The sequence below is a fragment of the Typopeltis vanoorti genome, chromosome 1 (assembly GCF_054136105.1).
Source record: "Typopeltis vanoorti isolate ZY-2024b chromosome 1, IOZ_Tvanoo_1.0, whole genome shotgun sequence".
NCBI classification, from domain to species: domain Eukaryota; kingdom Metazoa; phylum Arthropoda; class Arachnida; order Uropygi; family Thelyphonidae; genus Typopeltis; species Typopeltis vanoorti.
The window spans coordinates 115333129-115361029 of NC_143549.1; the positions used below are offsets into that span (position 1 = coordinate 115333129).

Here is a 27901-nt window from a genome sequence, read left to right on the forward strand (position 1 = left end):
TAATTTACTTTCAAATGGTTCTACTAACCACAGGAAAAGGCAATTTGCTGAAATGTACTTTTACTGCTGTTCTTGTATCGACGATAGTAAATGTTTTCCTAGCATTTTGCATCACTCAACATGGAGTAAGTTAAGTTGTTGTCCGAACTGAATGCTAAAAAATCCATTGCTATTAAAGGCATTTGTCCGTTTGTACTCCAAACATTTCCAACTACACCCGAAATTTCTATCTATTTCATTCCACTGCTATGTATCCTATATCTTAGAAATTAGCTTATATTGAAATAATTTCTAGTAATTCTTAGGTAAGCAAAATTATTTGTCATTTTATTATTTAAATTTACACTTTCCAAACTAACTGAAAAACGTGTACCCCCAACACGAGTAACTTAATGGCAGTATCTCAATTTAAAAAATTCCCATTAGCATGGATTCCACTACTGTCACTCAATGGATAGTAGGCAAAAGCTATGGAAATGTTTGTGAGAATATAAAATGGTTGTTCCTGGTATCTCTAAACCGTTTAGTGAATAGCAGAGGAATGAAAAAATAACGTTTTAATTACAAAATCTCTTGACTTTTCTCATGAAATGTAGCTTTTATCCATTCACTTAAATACCACGTATTCCTGTTGTAGCATATCCCGTGAGTCTCGATGATTTTCTAATCTTTGACTTTATATTTAAAGTCTAATTTTCGTGATCAACCCTGTAAACTGAGTTGTTTCGGATATTTCTGAATACCATTTCCTCCCACAAAGCTTCTCAACACGTTTTGCATACACTTAACCAGGCTTCGTGTGTCTAAAACTTCAATAATAAAAACCAGTCTTTCTTGTGTGTACAACTGAGAAACAAAACATCGAGAATTTTCTGAACAATATTCATCACCAAATCACAACTGTTGTGCTTTGCAGAGTGGTAGAGGAGTGTATTTTGTCATTATCGTTATTGTTTGTGACAGAGGAATACTCATATCTCATTAATGTGTAGCACTAATCTCTGTACACGCCTTAGAATATTGATATTAAATGAATGCGTCACAACTCCACACTGTTGATGTCCGCCGAGTGAAAGACGTATCTCAAACATATTGTGGTTAGAACAGCATTCAATACAGAAGTATATTTACTTATGCTTCCAACGTCAGTGCGATTGAGATAATATGTTTTATTCTGAATTTCTTTTCATATTTTAGCCATTAATTATTTTGTTCGTAAGGTAAATTTTCCACAGAGAAATAGACATTATACGTTTGACAAGAAATGGTTATCAAATCTCTGTAGTACTTTTGTACTCGCTTAAGACTGATGTATCATGAATATTGTTGTCGAATTACACAAAAAGAGTAAAACCTGCAGCTTACTGATCAACTAACGACTGCTCACAACGGAGTAATATCTAGAGGAATATTTTTCCTGGGATATATATGTAATCCTCAATGGCTCACTCTAGTAAGTACGGGCAGGGCAAATCCGAAGAGCCAAGCTGGACCATGCCTTACTTAATGTAATATGTACACCTGTTATATTATCTGTAGACTAATCCCTACTCGCTTTTTCCTCTGTATTTCTTTTCATCTTGCTCCCTCCCTTCAATGCCATTAGATTATACGAGGGCTGGGGGGGGAGGATTCTTTCCTGTTTTCCTAGTTTTCCACCTCACGCAGTGGGTGTCTCTCTTCTCCCCCAGGTACCTGCCTAACCCGAGTTATAATGGTGAAGAAAAATCGGAACGCTATACCGCATCGGTCGTCGAGCGGGTTACCAAGGATAACACTGGATGTCATACTCCCTGGACATCCAGTGAGAAGTGGGCTAGAGGAGCAAGATTCTAAGAACTCGAAAATAATTACTAGGAAAAAAGGAGAGCATGCTGAAGATCGACAATCGGAAATTTCATTCGAAAGGCTGATGCAACAACGCGGTTTCATTATCAAACGCAAGATGTTTAGCGAACTTGATCTTGAAGCACTGAAAGCTCAAGCTGTAAAAGGAGACTGTACTGGCCCTGAACTGACCAAGAATATGAACGTAGCAAAACGAGAAGCCATTGCTGAAAATGCTGAAAATACAGAAATAGTTGAAATGAACCTACTGTATTAGAGAATAAACATGTCCTCGCCAAAATTACCGAGGAAATAAACAACAACGTAGAACGAGTTCAGGCTTCCAGTATTGAGGCAAGTACAGCAACAAAAGCTGAAAAACCATCTACAAGAAGACAATAAATCTGCAATGACTATTCCTACTAGAACTATTCGACAAATGAATCAACTTATGTATTCAGTAACCTACGTAGTAACATCTGAATTAAGTTATAAGATTTGTGTGAACGCAAAAGCAGTAAGGCTCAGAAACCAAAGCGGAAACATCGACTGGTGAATAAAGTTTTTCAGTTTAGAACAGACACGAGCAATTTGAAAAACCTTAAGGAAAAGAAGCTGAAAAACACCAAAACCCGAAATGACTATCATAAAGAGGTATAATATTGGAACACGACCTATCGATGAAGTACTACGGATCTTAAGCAAAATCGAATTGCAGTTGCAGCTAAAATAAGAAGATACAACTCACGCATTGAATAGTACAAGCAAAATTCGCTGTTTTGCGCGAATCAGCACCAATTTTAGAAGAAAATTGATAAAAAACAGGAATGATAATTTTATAGGAAATATAAATATAAATATTATAGACAAAGACAATACACATTTTGACAAAACCTATAGGGCAATCCTAAAAGGTAGAATATTAAGGCAAAGTGGATTGAACAAATTATGAACGAAGTTTGAGAAGGAAAAATATACCAACTGAAATGGTTTAAAAGCAAGCTAACAGGATAAAAAATGGTCAACACCCGGGAATGATCAATTATATGGCTACTAGTTCAAATATCTGAGAGTCTTACATGAAAGACTTGCCAATCAAGATAACGATGTTTCAGAAGGACAAAGCAAAGAAGAATGGCTAACAGCTGGCAAAACGTTTATGATCATAAAGGATAAGGAAAAGGATCCAAAGCCAGAAACATTCCGACCAATAATCTACCTGCAAACAACTTTTAAACTATTCACAGGAATACTAGCTGACACATATGTACAGCTATCTTAAAGCAATTTTTTTTTTCAATTGAGCAAAAAGGTAGCAGCAAAAATTTGAGAGGCAAAAAAGACCAATTGCTGATTGACAAAATGATTTCAAGGAGACTCGTTATCTCCTTTATTGTTCATCCTGTCATTAACTAGAATTTTAAATAAAACTGCGCATTGTTACCAAACTGCGCAAAAAAGTGCAAAGATATTTCAACTTTTATATATGGATGATCTAAAACTGTACGCAAAATCAGAGAATGAACTTGAATCATTGCATAATACTGAGCTCACATTTAGTCAAGATATATCAGTGGATTTTGGCATAGACAAATGTACAATTGTTGAATAACAAGAGGAAAGTTTGAAGAAGAACGAAATCGAGCTGATCAATGGCGAAAAATCAAAGCAATAAAATTCGAAGATAGCTACAAATATTTTGGAATTTTAGAAGCATCAGAAATTCTGCCCAATAAGGGCAAAGAAAAAGCTATAGCAGACATCACAAGATGCCTAATAAAATTCCTTAAGTCAATGCTTAACTCTCGGAATTCGAGAAAAGCAATTAACACTTGGATCATACCTGTTTTGAGATATTTAGGCAGGCATTGTTGAATGGACCCAGCTAGAGTTGAAAAAGTTAGACTGAAAAACTTAAACATTAATGACAACGCACCATATCCTCTATCCTCGCAGTGTCGTTGATAGGCCCTACCTATCACGCAGAAAAGGAGGCAGGGGATTTCTACCATTAAAGCAAATTGTTGAAGAAGAAAAATGAAAACTGAATTATTATATGCAGCAAACAATGGAAACATTTCTGATTAAGGTAAGTAAAGAGGGTTTATTTAAACCCATGGAAATAAAACTGGAGTACAAGGCCAACCAAGTAGAAATGAGAAGTGAAAGATGGAAATATAAGACATTTCATGGAAAGTACCTTCACAGCATAGAGGACAGCGGTGATAGCAACGTGGCCTGGTTGAGAAATGGAGCACTAAAGAAGAAAACAGTGTCGGTTATTTTTATAGCGCAAGAATAGGGCAATGAAACCAAACGTTATGAAGGAATAAACGCAAACAATGCAATAAGACAGTAAATGTAGATTAAGCAAACAGAAGGAAGAAACGGTAGACCACATTATACAATGGGGTAGCAAAATCGCACAGCTTGAGTACCACAAATGGCACGATAATGCAGTTAAGATAATTCACTGACATTTATGTAAAAGTTAGGGTTTAAGGTATCTAAAGACTATTAGAATTCATAAAGTTGACCAAAGGGCGATTTAGAATGAAAAGCTAAAATACTCTGGGATTTCAAAATCCAGACTCACTAAAGCTTGGAGTGTAACACACCCGATATAAAGTGGTTGAAAAAAGTGAAAACAAGAGTTTTCAATTTATCAAAATATCAGTAGCAGGAGACAGCCGAATTGAAAAAAAAGAAACTGAAAAAATTACAAAGTTTCGCGAGTTGCAAGTCAAAGTTGAATGAATATGGCAAAAGAAAACGAAAGTTGTTCCCATAATGAGAGATGCTTTAGCCTCCATCCCAAAACACTGAAAAAAAATCTAGAAGCAAGTTAGATGGATAAAACACCTTTGCCGTATAAAGCGGCCCTTTTCAGCGCTTCATATTCAGAAGGTATTTCCACAATTCATTGGTCCTTGGTTATGCCTCGAATTAATGGAATATAACCCGCTTTTTACTTAAGGCTGAGGAAGCAAATCAAAATTGGATGAATATCATAAGAATATATATATATATATATATATATATATATATATATATGATATATATGATAAACACAGATCCATTTTAATTCATTTTGAATTTTTAGATGAACCAGTGGTGACTTTATCGCCAGAAGCCGATACTGCATGTCCATCGAATCGGGATGACTGGCTTGATTTAGGAGGAGGTTACTGTTATTTCGTCGAAAGCAATAATAAGGCTATTTGGGATGTAGCCAACACGAAGTGCATTAAAAGAGGTAACTTTGCTTGAAATAAGTCTTTATTTTAAATATATACCCATTACAACCGCTGTTGTAATGAGAAGACCTTATAGTATGAGAAGAGGAAAAACGGTCTGACTGGGGACATCACTTGTCGTTCCAATGTTTGGTAGGTGCACCTGCAAAAGATATATATATAAAGATACATATATATATATTTTTTTATATATATTTTTATATTTATATAAAAATATATATATATATATATATAGATATATATATATACACACACACACACACACACACACACACACACACACACACACACACACACACACACACACACACACACACACACACACACACACACACACACACACACACACACACACACATATCGCAGGTGCACCTACCAAACATTGGAACGGCCAGTGATGTCCCTCAGTCACACCGTTTTTCCTCTTCTCATACTATAAGGTCTTCCCATTACAAACTTAGTGATAAGAACCGCTGTTGTTTTTAGTGTGAAACGAAAAAATGTGAAAAATTCTGGATACGATAATCGTCGTAACTCGCTATATATTGAATAATGGAGAGCTGAGGCATTTTGAAAAGATCCATTTGCTCTCAGAGCAAGGATTCTAAAGTGTTTGACACTCAACGTAATCTCAATGCTACTAAAATGCAGTATATATACAATGTGTACATATTTAATCATTGAGTTAGTAACACTGAATTGTGCAGATAAATGAATTTCTCAAATATTGTAAGACACCGAAAATAACTACAAAGAATACAAATTTAATTTTCTGGACCCATAATTCTTGTATAATTGAAGTATATTTAGAAAGTATTACAGGAGATTCATTGTTGACAATAGTGAACATCTTGGCTATGATAACCCTTAATCTGATTTCACTAACATTTGAAAATTTCTATTACCGAATTTTTCCACCATACAGCTGGAGATATTTAAACATATATGATTACTATCATTAACTAACAGATACTTTATATGTCTCATTATTTTACAGGAGGAATACTAGCAAGCATTCACTCTAAAGAAGAGGTGAAAGTTCTGGGAATGCAAATGAAGAATGCACGAACTGCCGTATGGATCGGATTGACAAGAAAACGTGATGGTATATGTGTTTTATAATTAAAGATTTTCATATACTTCATATAACCTCCTATCTACTTAATCATTATTATTTCCCAGGTGTGTGCAATTCTAAATAAATCAAAACCAGAAATTGCGAAAATTATAGAACCATCGGTTTAATTTCATATACGAGAGAAATTATGCTGAAAGTGATCAAACAAACACTGAGAGAGAGGTAGATTATAAGAATATATATTGCATGAAAAAAGAATTTTCTTTTTAGATATACAATAGAAATGAAGGGGAAAAAGGTATATTAGTGGTAGGTAGTATTAGTGGTAGGATGTGTCTTTTAGTATTGTCTTTTACACTACTTACTTTTAGTAGTGTAGTATTAGTGGTAGGATGTGTCTTTTCAGTAATAGTCAATATTATAGATCAGCATCACTTTTAGTTATTCTTCAGCTGAAGTGTATTATCGTCGGCAATCCAGAACAAGGTAACAGTTTCATTTCACTCCTCTGTGAATTTTGCGACAGTTCCTGTTTCTTTGTGGTAATCAAATTCCAGTGAAAGCCTGCTTTGTAGATTCCGCCGTAGGCTACACATGAGGGTTCGTTCCAAATTAGTGATGGATAGGTGCTGGTTACTTCTTGTGTGCTTAAGGTAGAAACTGTAAATGACGATCTAGTCGCAGATGAAGAGGAAATTGCAAATTTGTGTTTGTTTGTTCTCTTCTGTATAGACTACATTCCAGTAGTCTACTTGGCTGTGTGCGTAGATACAGGTGCTAGAGGCTGTATTCAGGGCGTATGGGATCATCGCTTCGTTTACAGGAAAGGTTAGATATGTGTTTGTTCCAAGGTGCCTGAAACTTGGCTGATCCGATTGTCTTTGCTGAAATTTGTGGAACTTAGTAGGAGTTGGTAAGATGTTATGCCATAGTCTCCACTGTACAGCGGAATCTGGTTTGGCACACCTCGATTTATATGGAAGATGCCACTGAAAACTGGGTGGCATGTGCAGCTTAGTAAATGAGAGGGTTAAGGATGAATATAACAAGGGCAGAGTTGGAGGCACTGATATGAGGAAGTGGTGTATTTTCTTGTAGTTGGAGGGAATAATTGGAAGTGAGGCTTCAGATGATGCAAGATTAAAGGTAGGCTCCCCGCAGGTTCTAAAAGAAATGCGGATTCCCTGAGGTGTAGCGATATCTGGATAGGCTTTTCTAATAGCAGCTTGCATCTGTTGGTATTGCGTTTTAGAACCCAAAAATTTGTTCCAAAAATTGCTTGGAACACAAAGTTTGGGTTCATCATTGGTAAGCTTGTGAATGTTTTCAACTTTAGGGTCTGGGTCAAGAGGTTCCTATGATTCTTATTCCTGCCCAGTTCCATGTAGGGAAATAAAAGGTCTGGCCAGTTGCGAGACTTGCTATGTTTCTCTTCTAAAACAGTGGTTCTATTAGTACAGCTGACTCTGCTGATCCTGTTAGTGTGTGATGAAGCTCTGTCTCTTTCCACCGCTGTAGTGCATATTTCTAAAAACGAGGTAGTTTAATAGGAGATGGTGTAGAAATGGCCATTCGGAGGATTGTTGAAAGTAAAAGTTCTCGGGTGGATGATTTCATCATGTAATCGAAGGTGGTTACGTAAGCATGACTTGACTGAAGTCTTTTACCAGAAGGATTATCCTGAAGGATGTAATCTTATTTTCAAGGGAAATCAGGCCTTGGCCTCCCTTATTGAGTAGCTTGCAGAGTTCAGAGTATGTTGTCAAGTTAGTATTGTTCCATAGGAAACGTTTGATTGCCTTTTGAATGTGGTGAATAAATTCTTCAGGGGGGGTTGGGTACTTTGAGTGTATGCTATAACACACTCGCAACCATCTGGTTAACTATTAGTACTCTTCCTATAGGTGAAGACATGGAATGAATGATGTTCCATTTAGCTAGCACCTGTTAAAACGGTTCAGCAGCTGTGTACAGTTCAGTGTGTTATATATTCTTCTGTTGCCGAGATGCACACCTAAGTATCTATGGCCTTCACTTGAACAGCTACATTCGATCGGAGAATCATTTCTATCCTTCCATTTGCCAGTAGTTATTGAAGAATTTAATTTGGCACCAAAGACTTCTGCGTATAGTCTGTGTGCTTCCTCGGTTACTGTCATTTCTTCTTGATTTCGGGTTATTACAGTGACGTCATCGGCATATGCTGATAGGGTTATTTTTTATGTGGATCCCTGATGCTGGTTCGTTTGGAGATGATGGTGTCGTGTACTCTTTTTAAGGAGGGTTCTATGGTCAGTGTGTATAATTGTCCAGAGAGAGGACATCCTTGCTTGATCCATCGAGAGTATGACAAAGTGCGAGTAAGCCGGTTGTTGATTTTTAAACAGAAGCGTACATCTCTGTATAGTAATTGCAATGTTTCAATGATGAGAGGACCATAGCGAAATGTATTTAGAACTTCATAAAGGTACTCGTGCTCTACCCTATCGAAAGTCTTCTCCTGATCAAGACTGACAAGTGCTAGGTTTTCGTGTTGGCTGTTCGTGACGTGGATGAGATCTCTAGATCGCTAATTAAATGGAGTTTTTATGTATTGATCTTCCTGGGACAGAGTACGTTTGATGTTGGCCAATAACTTCAGGCAGTGTTGGCTTTATTCGGTTTGCTATAACTTTGGAAATGATTTTGCAATCGGTATTAATTAGGGAGATTGGACGCCAGTTTTGGACAGCGTGATTTTGTTTTCTAAATGGTTCTGAGCTGTTGTAGAGATTTTTTTGTTTCTTTCAGTATTTCGTGAATGGCATGATGGGATGTTCCTGTGGAACTGTATGCATTCTTGTAGTATTGTAGGATTTCAGAAGTGATTTTACTTGGATTTTCTGTGATGCTGCCATCTTGAAATCTGATAGCAGAGATGGAGTTTGCTGCCTGGCATTTTTTCCCAATGAGAAAAGATATTTTGTGGGGGGAATCTGAGAGATTTATTTGTGTATGCTGTGATCGAAGTAGGGCACCTGTTTCCGATAATTCTGCGTCTATTTGCATGGCTTTGAAGGCAGAATGATATTCAGGGCTTTCTACTGGGAGATACTTGTGCTGTTCTTCAAGTTGTTGGATTCTAATGTTCCTCTGTTGATTTTTCTGGTGACTATAGATCTGCGTAAAGGATTTTTGGGTGGGGCTAGCATGTTTTCATTGGTTCTGTATCCACTTTCGTGTGAGTGAGGTTAGTTATTAAAGCTTGAGTGTTTCTTATGTAATCTGGATCTTTCAGGATCCCATATGCATTTTCTGATTTGGATGCTTCCAAAGATAAAAAAAGTTGCAGCTTGACGAAGCAATAATCTGAAATGTAGAAAGGAATGTGTGAGATGTTTCTAACGAGAGGGAAGGTGTGTTAGGAAATATAGTAGGACTTCTTATCTGGATGTTGATGCCGAAAGATGTCGATGAGTTCATTATGGTTTACCAGTGTTTGAGAGAGAGAGAGAGAGTGAGAGAGCACTATAGACCAGATAGCAAACATGAGATGGATAATGGAAGTAAAAATAGAATATCAGAAGGAAGTATTCATGTGTGTTATTGATTATAAGAAAGCTTTTGATTATCTAGATTACAAGAAACTGTGAATTGTAAAGAGATCAGTTGTAATCTAATTGCATAAAACTTTGCACCTAATTCTCTTGAGAAGCAAGCTGCTAACCAAAAAGCTTCAGTAAAAAGAGTCTTTGGAAAAACAGTTTTCGCAAAATGGGTTTTTAATTATTTTTTTTTTAATACATGAATCAATATACTGAAAAAACTCCGTGGAACAACTTAGGGTGCCTCAGCAGTAAAGCTTTGCTAAACTGCTCTTAGTCACTTTTTTTTTCAATGAAGCTGAATATTGCTGATCCGTTCGGATGAACAGTGCCCATGTGTACTTGGTTGATGCTCAGATTAACACCACTATGCACCTTAGTTCTCGAACAGTGAAATCAACCCCAACCTACTGCCTTTCAGTGCTAAACAGCATCTCACCTATGCAGATCCAACTTTCTTACTTGGATTTCCATAATTTTGACATACGTCAAAATTATGGAAATCCAAGATCTCCCAACCCACAAATAGATCCCAATCCTAGAAATAAATAGGATAAAATCAAGGCACGCTCCAATATTAACAGCGAACAGTCTTCTGGAGATAACACTTCAACACTCCACCAATTAGTGGACTCAACACAGATGCATTTTGTTTCTACCTCGAAAATCTTGGTCTATCCTTAACAGAATCCGCACCAATCAGGGAAGATATGCTGACAGCCTCTACGAGTGAGGCACGATTGACTCATCCAGGTGCGACTGTGGATCACCCACAACACATTTAGTGATATTACACCAGAACGTGCCAAAGTCCGATGAAGTCCGACATTGTATGACCAGAATGGTCATACAATGTCGAACTTCATCCACGCTACACAGCAATCGCAGTCGACTACATAATCATCTGTGCTTCGTGTAGGATTCAGAAGTGTCCCTTCTTTTATGACTATATTATGACTACATTATGTATTGTTGTGTTACATATGTATAATGTATAATGCATTAAGTATTATGTTTATATATACTAATGATTATTGTAATGTAACTTTTCATGCGTGAGCCATACGCTAAATAAATAAATAAATTTAATTTTTATAGTGAATATATTATGAGAATGCATAACTTAGACAAAGAGCCAGCTGGAATTATGAGAGGTGGCACAAAAATAAATAATTTAAAATATGCAGATGAGAAAACATTCTTAGCAGAAACTAACGAAGATCGGGAGAGTTTGATTCATTGGTCAAAGCTGGGCTTAACTTAAACGTCAGCAAAAGAAAAGCGATGGCTTCTGACAAGTAAAACGAATTTATAATAGAGGGCGATAAAATAGAAATAGTTGAAAGTTATGAAAAAAAACTGTGTAAAAACTGACAAAAATTATGAAAGATACTGGTATGAATAAGGCCACCAGGAAAGTTTAACTTTTCAAAATAATGGTACTCTCAGAAGTTATGGATGTCAAAGCTCGATTATTGTGAAGAAAGACAGAAAACGAATTGCTTTATTTGAATTATATGCGTAAAGATACTATTAAGATTCTCATGAACTTCATTAACAAGTTAGAAAGTTTTATAGAGCATAAATGCAAAACGCTCCTTTGAGGCAATCGCTAAACAGAAGTTGATGTACAGGGTATAATCAAAATAATGAAAAAAGCTGCAAAGTGTTTGAACAAATTTTAAATAATTAGCTGTAGGATGTTAAAACACCACGAATTCAACGTCAGATAGACTGCTGCAAGACATGAAAAAAAGTGAAATTATCCATTTCCAGTATTAAAAATTACTTGTATACCTATAATCTCATTACTTTACAATGAATAACTGAAATGTTTTATCTCATTCGCAGGTGGCTTCGCATGGCATGATAACAGTTCTGTTGAATTCACAAATTGGGAAATTGGTGAGCCTAGCAGTGAAGACGAGAATTGTGTTGAAGTTCTTTTGCCTTCTTTAAAATGGAATGACGCTGACTGCAGGAATGAGTTGGGCTATATCTGCAAGACTAAGAAAGGTAAATGCAATATTAATTTCTTCCTACACTTTCTCCTTCTTCGTTGTTATCTAATTTCCAATTTATATTACAATTCTCTAAATAATAATAATAATAATAATAATAATAATAATAATAATAATAATAATAATAATACTTTTTTGCTTAATTCACTTAATCTGCTTAAGAGTACTTAATTCTTTATAAATATACATATATATTTTGTAAAATTAAATAAACATTTATCCATCGTGTTTACATATTGGCACAAATGTTCATGCAGTTCATCAAAATGCAGCATTACATCGCATAGTTCAATAATAATAATAATAATAATAATAATAATAATAATAATAATAATAATAATAATAATAATAATAATAATAATGTCATGATTTTGTATTAATATACATATTTTTTGCATTTTTTGTTTTGTGTTTTCCTTTTGCTATTTTTTATAGATTCTGTGTTTAATACAGATATTTTACTTCTCTACAAAATTCGGTATACAAATTACAGATATATATTAATCTTCTTAAGATTAATTTTGAAATAAAAATAATTTCAAAATTATTTTTATGTTTCGACATAATCTCCCTTAAGACTAATACATTTATTTCAGAGGGTCTCCAGCATCATTATCCCGTCTCTGTAGTGCTTATCAGTAACATTTGCAAATACCCCTCTACAGCCGCAATTACCTCTTGATTCGAAAAGCAACGCTGGCCAGCGAGGAAGATTTATAGTTTTGGGAAGAGATAGAAGTCAGAGGGAGTCAAATGTGAGGAATAGGGTGGATGTTCCAACAATTCATAGTGCAGATGCCTTAATTTTCCGCACTGTCAAACCACTTTTGTGGGCAGGTGCATTATCCTGATGAAAGATGATTTTTTCTTCTGCAAACCAGGCCTTTTTTCACTACTTTTTTCGTCTAGTTTGGTTAAAAGATCGGAATATTATTCTTGGGTTATTGTTTTACCATTTTCAAGACAATTAATAAACAAAATGCTTTCAGTAATTAACAAAATTCCAAAACACCAATATTATTACCTTTCCTGCTGATGGAAAAAATATTTCTTCTTCCGCTCCGAACCACCGGCTTCTGTCCACTGATTTGACTGCTGTATGGATTCTGGTGTGTAACGGTGAATCCCGTTCTCATCCATATTAATAGATCGAGGCACAATATCAGTTCTATTCTTTTTTTAAACGCTCCAAGAGATTTTCATGCGAGTGCGTTTGATCAGCTGTGAGCAAGCACGGGACCTATCTTGCACAAAGCTTTTTCATTTTCAACTCTTCATGCAAAATATATCCCTACACGTTCTTTTGAAATGCCTATAGTCTCTGCAATTTCAAGCATTTTGATTCGCCGGTCATCCGATAGTATACCTTCATTTGATCAATGATTTTTGGTGTTGTTACACTTTTTGGACATCCTCCACGTGACCGTTTTCAAGGCTGGCACGCCATGTTTAAACTGGGCAGAGTATTTCTTAATTGTCGAAAATGAAGGAGAAGTGTGTGCCCATAAACGTTTATGAAACTTCGAATTAAATTCTTTTGGCGTTAAACTTTCTTTCACAAAGAATTTTATAACCGCACGATATATTTCAAGGGATACAGACAACACTTTTGCTTTAGACAGCTGTATAAAACAAACTACTTGATGGAATGACTTGTAATTTCACATGGATACTTACAACACATCTATCAACTTACAGAAAAAATCTTGCCGATAGTGCTGCCATCTATGGTCGAGGCCGAGACCGTTTCCTAAAACCCACAAACTTCGTGTGTATATATATATTAATTAATATGTGTGTGTGTGTGTACACACACACACACACATACACACACACACACACACACACATATATATATATATATATATATCTGTCTCACCTTTTTTGAAAGAGACGGATTTGGGATATGGCATGCTTGTGTTCTTGAAAGATGTTTGAGAGAATTCGTTGTAGGTTTGTGCATGTGCTCTTGAGCGTGGGCGTTTAATTTCTCTTCACTTTTTCCGTCTTGCTATAATATCTATATACCGCCCGTTTCGAAGGTCTCTGTAACTTCCTAGGTTTCGATCTTTGAATGGCATTTTGTTGAGCATGTCAGGGTATGAAGAAGTTTCGAGTGGCTTTTCGGTAGAGATTATTATAGTTATATACTATGTAGTTTGTTGACTGTGGTGGTCTTATCTGATATGTTGTTCTCGTTGCTCTGAAGGTTGGACTGAAGTAATGTTTTAGCTTGTTTATATACAATTTGAATGTGTAGTGGCAGAAATGCTTTACTTTTTATATTGTGTGTTTTATTCTTGTTTCCAGTATAAGTGTGGACTGTTATAGTTGTTCTCAGAAAATTAGTTTTACATTTTATTTTGCAACAATTGTAATCAGTTAAGTTTGCACTCTGTGTAGAATGAAAATTATGTATTTGCGTACCTTAAAATGTTTTCACGTAATGTTTATATAGTAGTATTTTCAAGTTTGTCGGAGCAATATCTTTTAATCGATATAGTTTGCTTGCAATTATCATGAGTTTATTGTGCAAACAATTTGAATTGCTATTCCAACTTTGATTAGCACCGAAGTGTAGTCCTTGATAGTGTATTGTTTTCACCTTGCTGATGATTGTGGATTTTGGTTCAGCGCTTTGTGGATGTATGTCGGATAGTGAGTTATGTAGTGTTTATAGGTACGACTCTAGGTTTTTTGAATATCATTAGCATTGTTTTTGCAGGTTGTATTCATATGCCGTTTTCAGTTAGCAAGTTAGTGAACAGACTCGTGTCGTGTTTCTTATTTGTGTTACCTATATTTGCGTTGTGAATGGATACTGTGGCAGAATCGCTGCGTTTTTGAAGATATTACTGTTTAGGGGAAGATGGCTAATATCTTGTGTTTGTATATATATTAAACATAATAGAACAGGGAGATAGAACAGCTTTTTGTGATATTCTACACGTCACCGGTACCTATTTGCTGTAAGTTGATCCTATAACTGTGATGTGCTTTCTGTTTTTTAATGATGAAGATGATAATTATAAATTATAATTTTAATTATAATTAGTAGAAGTAGTATTATATGGGCACATTCACGCAGTCCGAAGACATATCGCTGGAGTCGCAATCTATCCCGACTCACCTTGAATCGATTTACAGACAACGCACTCGCAGCTGACTCTGGCATCCCATTCCACTTATTCAATTGTCCAAGCAAAAAAAAAATTATCGCATCCCTTCTATTTCTCCTATCAACCAACTTCTGAAATCCACACCCACACCCACACACCTTCATAGGAAAACATTCCACACGCAACTCACCATCTTGTTCACTTCCCTGTGAATCCTATTCATCTCTTCCTCATTCCGAAGAAACTCAGGGGAACAAACGTGAGCACATTAATCCAGATGTGGGCATATAAAAGTCTTATAAAGAGGAATGACAACTTTCTTATCTCTACTTGTTAATGTGACATATTGCTAATGACAACATTAGCAATATGTCCTATAAACTTTAATTCTCTGTCTACCGCCATACTAAATCTCTAACTTCATCTAGTATCCTGGAGTGCAGTGCCATCAATATGATACACGGATTGTAATCTGTTTATCCCAAAATGCATAACATTACATATCTCCACGTTAAACTCATACCCATTATCTTCTGCGCATACTGGAAGCCTATTAAATAATCCTGCAAACGCTTCACATTATCTTGATAAACTATTGCCCTACCTAATTTCGCATCATAAGGAAACAACTGACTGTTTCCATTCAAGTTATTTCCTGTATCATTCATGTGCAAATCATGCAGCGATGGTCCTAGTACACCATTAGCTACCTGTTTTCTCCCTCCTACTGCCCCTCCATATAAAACTTTTTGATATCTGTTCAGCGCGCACCGTTTTACCCACTTTCGTATCCAATGTCAACTAGAGACATATCCCTTCTCTTTTGTTCTAATTTCATAACGGCGTTCCATGAGGTATTCTTTTAAATACTTTTCTGAATCCAGCAAAATCATCGCGCAGCCATTTCCTTTATCCAACTCAACTGTTACTCAATTATGAAAAAAGCAAATAAATTACTAAGGCATGATCGACCCTTCAGAATGCTATGTTGACCATACAAGACATAAAATTAATATTTTAGTCTTGTAATGACTTAGAATAAATTAAATTTCATTATTAATTTTCCAGTTTATTTATACTCATTCTTTCACTTTCCATCGATTTTAATTATTGCAGTTTTTGTTTAGTTGACAATGTTTTACTACCCACCAGAGATACACACTTATGGCAAATGGCTCGTTGTCCAATTGAGTATAACACTTCTGCATTAGGTCTCCATGCTGTTTCCAAAATACTGGCACCTGTACTCCGGTCCGAATTATATGCAAGCGGTCATACTGGTTACGTCCCTACGTTTTCCTATTCCTTCCAGACATTTACTGACTACGCACAGAAGATAGGTGTTGCCAATTTATAGCAGTCACACTTGATGTTGATATATCACATTGTATTTTGTTATCTCCCCGAACATGTAAATCAACAGGTGTGTGCGGATGGGAGGAGGAGTTGATCCGAATGCATAACTAATTCACGATATATATATTACTATTATATTACACGAGGTAATATATATTACACGTGTAATATATATTACACGATATATATAATGAGATATAATTTTGAAATATTGCTTTATAATAAAAATCGTACGCATTGTAACTTTTAAATCTAGTGTTGTTTATAAAAAATCGAAATGACTTGTATTTTATAGTTCCTCACTATAAATCATTTAAGAGGATAACAGACGAGAAAACATCAGAAGAGTGTCAGTTATGTGGCGGTAAGTATATAATCATGGTCTTGAGAATTATAAATATTAAATTATTTTTATAACTAAACTTAAATTTTGAATGAAATCTTTCCAATCAACTTTTGATGCTGATATATTCATACTCAAGCAAGATTCTTAACTGAAAGTCCAACTGAATTACATTTTTAGGTTACATGTCTTAATATTGTTCTGTACATATTCGTTGTATAACAATAGCAAACTCTTTGACTGACTTCGTATTAAAATTCAATCAAACAACATCAGTCGCAATCACAGCTCAGGATTTGTTTGTGTTTAATTATACTCGTCAACTTCGCGCAATAGAATACTGAAAATGTATAATTCTACATGAACACTGCGTTTGAATAAATAATTCAGCATAAAAATAGGAAAATATTTATTTCTTGTAGAGCAGCTGGGGGGGGGGGGGACTTAGTTCTTTAGAAAAAACTTATGTAAAACCCTCTGCCTGAAATATATGTAGGAAGATCTTTGAAACTACAGATCGTTTAACTGGATTCCGCTTATCTATCTACATGTAGTATCAAACATTCTTGCAAATGTTTTTATGTGCAATTTAAATGTGAGAAAAAAAATTGATGTAGGTTTGCTAATTCGGGAGAGTATACTGTTAGATGATAAACCGATGGGAATTTGTGTCAGGAATAAAAACTGTAACAGAAGATTTTGAGAGTAAAAGAAGCAGAGAATGAAATTACTTCTACAAGAGTCGATCGGTGTAGGCTAGCCTGGTAATGCAGATTATTCACCTAAAACAATTCATCAGAAGACAGTTTATCAAGCGATAATTCACAGAAAGGTAATTTATTGAAAACACAATTAAAGAATAAATGATTAATCGAAAAACAGTTCATCAAAAAAGTTAATCAAAAAAGACATTTAATTGAAAGGCAGTTAGTCAAAAAAAAGTAATTCGCCTTACTGCAATTAATCGAAAACACGACTTATCGAAAGGAAACTCATCGAAAATATCACAGTTCGTTAAAATTCAAGTTTAATTCCCGGAATGCACCTCTAAAAAACCTACGTTCAGAACTAAACATTAGTGGCTACTGTCACCTTCGAAGTAGTCCCCTTGTGCATTTATACACTGGTTTAGACAGTGTTCTCATTTTTGGTAACAAGCGTAGAACTCTGTTTCCGTAATACGCATAAGTTCCTTTATCAGATAATTTTGATACAATAATAATTATGCTGGATATCCTTTTAACGCAATCTTTAATTTTAGAAACATCCAGAAATCATAGGGATCTAAGTCTGATGAATAAGCAGGATGACATAATTCAGTAATCGAACTTTTGGCCAGAAACTCTCTTACGATGAACTCGCTATGGCTTGGCGCAATGTCGCGATGGATGATCAGCATGTCAGGCCACAAGTCAGGTCGTTTAGTTCGAACAGAATCTCGTAATCTCTTCATCACCTCTAAATAGCATTGCTGGTTGACCGTTTGTCCTTATTCAATGAATTCATAGTGGGTTATCCCCCCATTGTGATCAAATAAACACACTAGCATGATCTTGAACTGCGAACGTGATATTCGTGCTTTCTTCGGACATGGCGAACTCGGAGTTTTCCACGCCATGCTTTGGCGATTTGTTTCGAGACCATACTGTAAGCACCAAGTTTCGTCACTCGTAATTACTCTCTGAAACATGTGTATTTGCAGAAATATCAGATGCAACTTGAACCCGCCACTGCTTCTGTTCATTCGTCAAGATCTTAGCCACAAAACTTCGCATAAATTTTCGCATGCCCAATTCTTCAGTTAAAATTAACCTGACTGTTTCTCGATTCATTTTCAATTCATCAGCCATTAATCGCATACTTAATCGTCTGTCAGACAGTACCAAATCTCTCACTCTCTGCAACTTTGCGTTCGTCATTTTTGTTTTTGGCTGCCCACTTCTGGGATTGTCGTTCACATCTTGCCCACCTTTGAATCTCGTATGCCTCCCGCAGACACTTGACGTTTTCAGAGCATTCACCATATGCCACTTTCCACAGCTCCAACGTTTCAGTAGCAGTTTTGCCGATTTTCATACAAAATTTGATGTTAACACGATCACAGAATTTCGATCACACATTTTTACGCCAAAGTTTATTTACAGATCTTCTACAGTTTTTGCTGTAGAAGATTTGTGAATAAACTTTGGCGTCAACTAGCAGATGACGCTTGAGGTTTATGCATGCATTAGTTAAACGAGTACAAAGACAATTCAGGTGACTCAAACCAAATCACCACATGGGTGACACTACGCGGCCGTTCCTGGAACTGAACTGTCACACCTCGTATTTATCAAAAAATAACTGCAGTTTTTATTGCAAATGACTATGGTGTTGAAATGGAAATTTTCCTTATGTTTAACTATTCAGATGTTGGTTGTCCTGTCTGCTGGCCATATCAGGGTAGTTTTAAAGGGATCTGATAAATATATTGAAGGTCTAGGGACGACTGTGGGTGGTCTTTCGTGAAGTGGGTAAGTTATGCTATTTTCATATGTTCTGGAAGTGATGACTGAAAATTTGTATTTTTTACCATTATCGTTACGTTTTCAGTTGTGGTTTAGATTATTGATAGCTTCAGTGTAGTCTATGCTTGAAAACAGGAAGGAGTATTTGGTTTGAATGTGTATTTTCTTTTGATGTGGTGGGCATTATAGCCATTGGATAATGAGGTTTTGTGAAGGTGAGCGAGTTCTGCCAATTAATTACTTCAGACTATTATCTGAAGTAATTAATTTAGCCATATTATATCAAGTTTTTTATAATCCCATGCTGTTAAGAGGGGAGGGGGTGGTGTGGCTGTTTGTGTGAATGTATCTAGCGGTGTGTGTGTGTGTGTGTGTGTGTGTGTGTGTGTGTGTGTGTGTGTGTGTGTGTGTGTGTGTGTGTGTGTGTGTGTGTGTGTAAACAGAGATTTCCAAGAATCAACCAGATTAGTGTGTAGGTAACGTATATAGAAAGGGGTGGTACTCGTTATTTTCTTTTTCTAATGTGAACTGGTTGCTTGAATGTTGCTGGTTTAGATGTATGATGAGAAAAGTATGATGAGAGCATCCAGGTAATACTGCCATATGTAGAACAGATTTTCGGCAAAGCGTAGCCAAACTTTGGATGCACCTAGTCAAGAGTTTCAAAATTTGTCTTCAAATGTTTCCATGAAGTTTCCGCAAAATTCATTAGGAAAGTCAGAACATAGAGGACTGTCCCGTCTATTTGTCATCATCATCATACGTATCAAGGATTTAGGCCTACTATGCCATGTTCCGGCCTTAGACGTGCGTGTAAAAATAATTAAGTCATCGTTGAATCGTTTAAGAGAACATCCTGGCTTTCTTTTTCCTAATGGCTTGTACTTTAAGGCTTGCTTTGGTAATCTTTCCGTTTTCATTCTTTGAACGTGTTCCATCCATCTATGTTTATATTTTTTAATTTTTTCAATTACTGGTTCTTGGTTTAATTCTCTCATAATATCTTCGTTTCTTTTGTGATCAAATAGTGTATATTTTGCAGTTTTTCTCATAAACTTCATTTCTGCTGTTGTTAATTTTTGTTTGTCTTTTTGTTTTATTCTCCAGATTTCGCTCCCATACATTAAGACCGGTAGGGCTAATATATTGTATACTTTTAGTCTGGTTTGTTTATGAACTAGGTTTGGTTTAAATATAGAGTTGATTACTGTTGTTATTTTTAAATATTTTGCAATTTTTATGTTTATATCTTTTTCATTTTCATAAGTGATCATACATCCTAGGTAGTTAAATGAATTCACCTGTTCTAAGATCTTGTTATCTAATACTATTTTAGTTCTTGCTGGATCTTGTCCTTTAAAGGTCATAGATTTTGATTATTCCGTTGATATTACCATACAATAATCTTTGGATATCTCATTTAGATTTAAAATAGCTTTCTGTAAGTTATTTTCAGAATTTGTAATTATTATTTGGTTGTTTGCAAAGAGGAGAGTGTTTAAGTTAAGCGTAGGTGAAAGTTTAATTCCTTGGTATAAATTTTTACTCCATTTTATTATTATTTCATTTAAGTAGATATTAAAAAGAGTTGCTGAGAGGGGACATCCCTGTCGGACCCCTTGGTTTATCTCTCTTGTATATGATAGCTCATGATTTAACCTTATTTGTATTTGATTATTTTCATATATACTTGTGACAGCTTTTAGGATATTATTTGGTATTTGTCTTTCTTTTAATATGTTAAATAATATCTTTCTTTTAACTTTGTCAAATGCCTTTTCAAAGTCAATAAATGCAATATGTGTTTCTAAATTATATTCTCTTCTTTTCTCTATTATTAATTTTAGGCAGAAGGCTGGGTCTATACATGATCGTCCTTTTCTAAATCCATTTTGTACCTCTAGAATAAAGTTTTCTGAATATTTCATTAGTTTGTTATTTAGGATTCTGCTGTATATTTTGTAACATGAATTTAGTATACTGATACCTCTATAGTTTTTAGGGTCATCTCTATTACCTTTCTTAAAGATAGGAGTCACAATTGCTTTTTTCCATTCTATTGGGGGGATACCAGTTGAGTAAATTTTATTTAAAAATAATAAGAGTCTTCATTTGAATCTTGTTCCTGCGTATTTATATAGTTCTGAACCTAGCTTATCTTCTCCAGGTGATTTTCCGTTTCTTGTTTCTTTTAGGCTGATTTCTAATTCTTCTTCAGTTATTTCCTTTTCATTTTCGTTAATTGTTTGCCAGTTGTCTTTTTTAAAATATTTGTCTTCCACAGTTCTGTGTAATAATTTAGAAATTCTTATAATTTCAATTTAGTGTTTTATTTTATGTTTTCTTTGGTATCTGCATTTAGGTGTTTCAAAATCTTATATACATTGGGTCTTATTTTATATAAATCATGTTCTAAATTAGAAACAAATTTATTCCATGATTCTCTATGTCTTTTTATGACTTCTCTTTTAGCTATGGCTCTTATTCTTTTATATTCTATTTCATCTTCTAATCTTTTACTGCTTAACCATTTGTGATAGGCTTGTTTTTTCTTTTTGATTATTTCTTTGATTGTATCATCCCAGATCTTCAGTTTTTTTTCTTTTATTGAATTTTTTGGTCTTTCCTAAGCTTTCATTTGCTGCTGCATTTAGTATCGTTTTTATATTAAGCCATTCTATTTCTATTTCTTCATTTTGTTTTATTTTATCTAGATACTGGTTAATTCTTTGTTCATATAGCCATTGTACATTTGTGTCATTGAATAGTCTAGTTTTATAAACAAATGTTTCAATTTTTCTTTCTGTTCTTGTTACTTGTAGCCATTTAGGTGGTAATCTTAATTTTATTTTAACAAGGAAGTGGTCACTGCTTATTTCATATCCTCTGTGGACTCTAACATCTAGTGTAAATTTTGATGTCTTTTCATTTAATATGAAGTAATCTAATATTGATTTCCATCCTCTTGCTTCCCAATTATATTTATATATGTCTTTATGTTTTTAGAAGGAATTCATTATTTTTAGGTTATTATAAACTACAAAATCAATCAATTTTTTACCATTTCTGTTTAGAGTGTGTTCTCCATGTATTCCTATATTATTATTAATTTTCGTGTTTCCAATTCTTGCATTTAAGTCTACTGCTAAAATTATGTAATCATTTTTATTTATTTTATTATATATGTTTTATAGCTGATTATAAAAATCAATATTATCCTGTTCTCTTCCTTCTTCTGGGGCATATAAACCAATTATTGTTAAATAGCCTCTATCTATTTTTATTCTAGCTTCTATTATTCTTTCATTCCATAATTTATAATGTTTTAACTGTTTTGAAAGGGAGTTATGAATCCAAATCATGACTCCTGCTTGTGCTATTTGGTCTCTGTCGACTCCACTGTATATCACATTAAAATTTTCAGTTCTCATAGTTCCTTTTAATTTATTTTTTGTTTCAGTGATTACTGCTATTTTAAAATTTCTTTCATTTAATAACTGGTCTAATTCTATTTCTTTATATGCTATTCCTCTTACATTCCAGTTTGCTATGTGTATTATATTTTGTCGTTTCCATTTTCGTTTTCCCTTTTCCATTCCAGGGTAGTTTCCCATAGATTCAATCCGAATATCTTTTTCTGTCAGCTTACAAGTATGGTTATGTTCTCCATGTCAGGGGACTAGCCTGACGATGGAATAGTTCAGTGGTAGGGCTGCTACCTTAAGGCTTCTGAACTCGCCTTCTTCCGAATTTAAACCCATAGGAGGAATAGGGTATATTGAAGGGGAAAGGGTAGATTATAGAAGAAATATAGTAAGGTTTATAGAGAGGAAATAGTTGTAAGGCCAGAAATGAAAGACCCCATGGCCCTCGAGTACTCTAATAGCACAAGGGTCATAAAGTAAGAAGATTTGGCTGGTAAGGCCTTATAGGAAAGATTAAAGTAAGTGGGTCTTCCTCAAAGTAGAAGAAGGAGAGGATAGATCCAGCTAGGGGTCCATGGGAGTGCCGCTTCCCTTACAATCAATCAAACCCGTCTATTTGTTTATAGCGCAATCCTCCTCACTTCAGCCCAACAGCCAAGAGCGCCCAATGCAACCCACTCTGGTTTACAATTCAGCACTCTAGGCATACTCTCAATTGACATGCTTCAGCCTCATTACTTAGTGCGAGACGTTCCTGCACTTGGTCTGAAAAGTTCTCGGGCTAACAATGAAAAAACGAATTTATTATTTCAAAACTATTTTTATTTTTCAACATAATCTCCCTTAAGACTAATAAATTTATTCCAGCGATGCTCCAGAGCCATTATCCAGTCCTTGTAGTGGTTCTCAGTAAGATCTGCAAATTACCCCTCTACAGCTGCAATCTCCTCTTGATTCGAAGAAAAACGTTCCCTAGCGAGGAAGAGTTTTAGTTTTGGGAAGAGGCAGAAGTCAGAATGAGCCAAATCTGTGGAATAGGGTGAATGTTCCAACAATTCATAGTGCAGAACCCTGAATTTTCCCATTGCAAAAACACTTTCCTGAGCAGGTGCATTATCCCGATGAAAGATTAAAAAAAACCGGTTCTCTTCAAACGGGGCTTTTCTCACTATTATTTTCGTCTAGTCTGGTTAAGAAATCGGAATAATATTCCCCGGTTATTGTTTTACCCTATTCAAGATAATTAATAAACAAAATGCCTTTAGCATCCCAAAACACCGATGCCATGACCATTTCTGCTGATGGAACTGATGATGACTTTGTCTTCTTTGGTGCTGAACAACCGGCTTCTGTCCAATGAATTTACTGCTGTTTAGATTCTGGTGTGGAATGGTGAATGCAATTCTCATCTATAGTAATAAATGGCGCATAAAATCAGTTTTATTATTGTTAAAACGTTGCAAGCACTTGCCAGAAATTTTCATGCGAGTGCGATTTTGATCTGCTGTGAACTAGTGCGGCACCCATCTTGCGCAATGATTTTTTATATGCAATTTGTCATGCAAAATATATATCCTACACGTTCTTTTGAAATGCGTACAGTCTCAGCAATTTCTCGCACTTTGACTCGCCGGTCATCCAATATCATATCGTGCATTTGATCATTGATTTTTGGTGTTTTTACACTTTTTTGATGTTCCTCACGTGGATCACCTTCAAGGCTGGTACGGAAACGTTTATATTCGAAAGGCCGTTTCTTAGTTGCCGAAAACGAAGAAGAAGAGTGCCCATAAACGTTTATGAACTTCGATGAATTTCTTTTGGCGTTAAACCTTCTTTTATAAAGAATTTTGTAACAGGACGATACATTTCAAGTGATACAGACAACAACTTTGCTTCAGACAGCTGAATAAAACAAAGCTGCTTGAAGGAATGACTTGCAATTTCACATGGATGCTTACAACACATCTACTAACTGAGAGAAAAAAATACTTGCCGATAGTGTTGCAATCTATGGTCGAGGACGAGAACCTTCAGACCACTTCCGTATCTTATATTATTTTGCTTCCTGATGATGGCAATTTGACGTTTCCGAAATAATAGAAATATTAGTTAAATTTAGTTTAGTTAATATATTAGTCTACGTTGTATTTTCCTTAAAAATACCGTTAAAAACCTATGATCGTTGATGTGTCAGCACTAGGAAACACTGTTCAAATTTAAGGACATTTTATAAGCATAAAGTTATAGACTGTTTAAATTTATCCATGGAGAGGGACAGAGTAAACAGTTTACTTTCCTATGAGGGAAGACCAACGATAAAAATCTGGAAGTAGAACGCCTCTGATTGGTTTAAAAGGATTTTTAATTTTTTAATTAATTTTTTAATTAAGTAGTTCTAATTTTACATTAGTAAAATTAGAACTACTGTTTAGTTTCTTCATCCTGTGTGTGTTATTTCTTCCAGTCATTACATAAAATTACAAATAGAAGATTTCTATGTTGCAAGATAACATTTTTTGTTTTCTTTTAATACTGCAGATAAGAAGGAAACTCTATTTAGCAAAAAGGATAAATGATTTCATCAGTAATGAAATGAGTATTTAGAGAAGAGTAAAGCCAACAGAATTTATTCTGAGTCCTTTGTCGTAAGAGATAATTTGCTATAGCAGCGTAATTTGTTTCTGATACGTTGCTTGAACTAAAGTCTACTAAGGTAGAACAAGAAGATATATTTATGCAGTTTCATGAAAAGGAATTATTTGAGAAGAATATTAGCTCTGAGTCAGAGATGACTGGGTTTGGGTCTAATTGTATTCAATGTATTTGTATTATATCTAATTGTATTAGAAAGCCAAAGTTGTCATTATCAGAATCATTATCATTATCAGAATTCATTATCACATTCATTATCATTATCACATTCATTATCACATTCATTATCATTATCATTATCATTATCATTAATGTCATTATCATTATCATTAATGTCGTTATCATTATCAGAATGACAATGAATAACTCGGACAACACTATCCATTTTTGAAGGTATAATTAGTTCAAAAATGGATAGTGTTGTCCGAGTTATTCATTATTATTCTGATATCATTCTGTGAAAAGACCAAAGAAGGCACGCGCTGAGCTATTCTTGATAATGCAAGGATTGCCATAGTCGTTTTTGTAGAAGTTAGAGAAGGACAAGTTCGGTTGTGTTAGGATGTTACAACACAGACATGGTAGAGGCATTAACAAGGGAGAGTAGCCGTTGCATTCAGTAGCTTTGAAGGAGAGAAAGATCAGGAGCTCATGTGCTCTTTAAATCTTCTGCTCAAAAAGCACTTGGGTCTCTGAAAGTGTGATTTGGATTTTTCGACGGATGGTTTACATCTATTCTGAATTCTACTGTAGCTTTGGTGCGAAGTTAGAGTCACTTGTAATGTGCTGAATATTATTTCCAGTACGTTGGGTCACTCCATGCTATACCAAGCTTGGATATTGGTTTGCGGTATTGTTAGCGGTTATTTGGTCAGAGCAGATGTGTTGGAAGTATTTTAGAGCGAAAAAATATTCAGACTTTGGAAAGGAGTGGAAGTCATTTATCGCATCTTTTATGGCTCTGTGATGGATCAAAGATATTTAGGAATGAGAGTAATTGATAGGATAACGTAACCCTGGCAGTATATATTAAAGCTGAATTAATAAAGAAAAGAAACTTGCGCGATATTAGTTGGATATACGAAGGTATAGCTGAAACCCGCACTATAATTGACATAGACGAAGTGTGTAGGAACGAGAATGAAAATTACCTCTTATTCTAGGGTTATTATGGGTTATTATGTGCGTTTTCTTTCCTAGCAGCTATCGATTCGTTTTGGAGAATTTTGTATTAAAATTACTATAATAGAAATAATCAGGAAATGTCTCCTTGGAACTTTTTTATCTTTCTTCTCTTAAGAAATTAGATTACCAAAGAGTAAAACATTGAATAAACTGTTACGAGATTAGGGATAGCTATAATCCTGATCGAAATGTTCGTATATGCATAATGAGCCATTTAAACAAATTTACTACGATCTCTGCAATTCTCTAATAAACGTATTACTCTACTTTTTTACTGGACGGGATACCTGCTGTTAAAATCATCGCTTATCAATGGTACATATGAAAAAAATGCAACATGTCGTAGATTTTAACTTTAATAGCACGCGTGAAGAAAATTAAACATTTTAATTGCCGATAAATCATTTTAATTAAAAAAAATAACTCATTTTATACTTTTTCATGCAAAACTCGTTTTCACCATTCCATGTTCACTTATTCCAACTTCATTAACAATTCTAATTTCTTTAGCCAACAATTATTTAATATTATTTGTTATAAGTATTGATTTTTTTGCTGCTAACATGTCTGCTTATGTCTAACAGCGGTCATATGTTGTTGAAGAACTGGACAAAAAGCTTGGTAAAAATAACAATAGATATTTAGATATTTATTATTATTTTCTAAAATAATGTTTTATGACAAGTTTTAACCCTTTTGACTTATATTCTAATTAATATTTGGATATCAGCAAGAATTTCAGTTGAAGCTTCTCATTTTGCAGGTGGAATTGCCGGAATAGCAGTGGCTGCATTAGTAGTAGTGAGTTTGCTTTCAGCCCTAGCGATATTTCTTTACTTCAAGAGGAGAAGGAGGAGCACGACGGCGGCACAATTCTCCCTTTTAAGCAGACTAAGAGAAGATGAATAACTCGTTCAAATAATGCATTATTTCTAAACGTCACACGAACGGAAGATAATGATGTTAGAAATTTAGGATGATGAAGTGTGTGTAAATTTCAATCTCTTTCCGCCAGACAACGAAGGAATCAGTGAGCCTAAGATTGACAAACTGTTCTGCATACATGTAATAAAGTGTTATTTAAAATGCTTAATTTGTTTTAACGTAGAAAAACAAATATGATTATTAATAACTTATAACTATGTTGAGGCAGTTTATTTGCAGATATTATTCGTCGATTACTTCAGAATAAAAGGGAAGTAGCATTTTATATAATTCTACTGTTTGAGGAAACTAAATCAAACTAAATCTCTGTCATTAATGGGCTGCTGACCAGCATCATGTATCCTCCTCTAGCCAAACATATCTCGCTTTACACTTCTGTGACCAGTTTTCCCAAACGAGGTTTAGTGTGGCTGCTGTTCTCGCCAGGGTCTCTAAACCTCGTTTGGGAAAACTGGTCACAGAAGTGTTATTTGCACAGGCTTCCTAGTCGGAGACAATGCCAACTAGATCATTAGATGATAGGTTAACTTCACCAATCTCTGAAATACCTGCGCTTTGCATATCGGGAGCATGGAGCGGCTGTTGACTTGGTTGATTCC

General features: G+C 35.0%; 1 protein-coding gene across 4 annotated transcripts in view; it reads left to right on the plus strand.

Annotated features, from left to right (window-relative positions):
- The window catches only part of LOC150110333 (macrophage mannose receptor 1-like), a 127275-nt gene extending 99825 nt beyond the window's left edge, over nucleotides 1-27450 (plus strand). For 3 of the 4 annotated variants that reach the window (XM_090392959.1, XM_090392979.1, XM_090392965.1), the window contains 5 exons: nucleotides 4931-5083; nucleotides 6082-6189; nucleotides 11598-11762; nucleotides 16538-16606; nucleotides 27106-27450. In XM_090392959.1, coding sequence (XP_090249085.1) covers nucleotides 4931-5083; nucleotides 6082-6189; nucleotides 11598-11762; nucleotides 16538-16606; nucleotides 27106-27266 — 656 coding nt within the window. In that variant the 3' untranslated portion in view covers nucleotides 27267-27450. The remainder of the gene's footprint in view (nucleotides 1-4930; nucleotides 5084-6081; nucleotides 6190-11597; nucleotides 11763-16537; nucleotides 16607-27105) is intronic. The other variant, XM_090392972.1, reaches the window with a different exon arrangement.
- The last annotated feature ends 451 nt before the right edge of the window (nucleotides 27451-27901 follow it).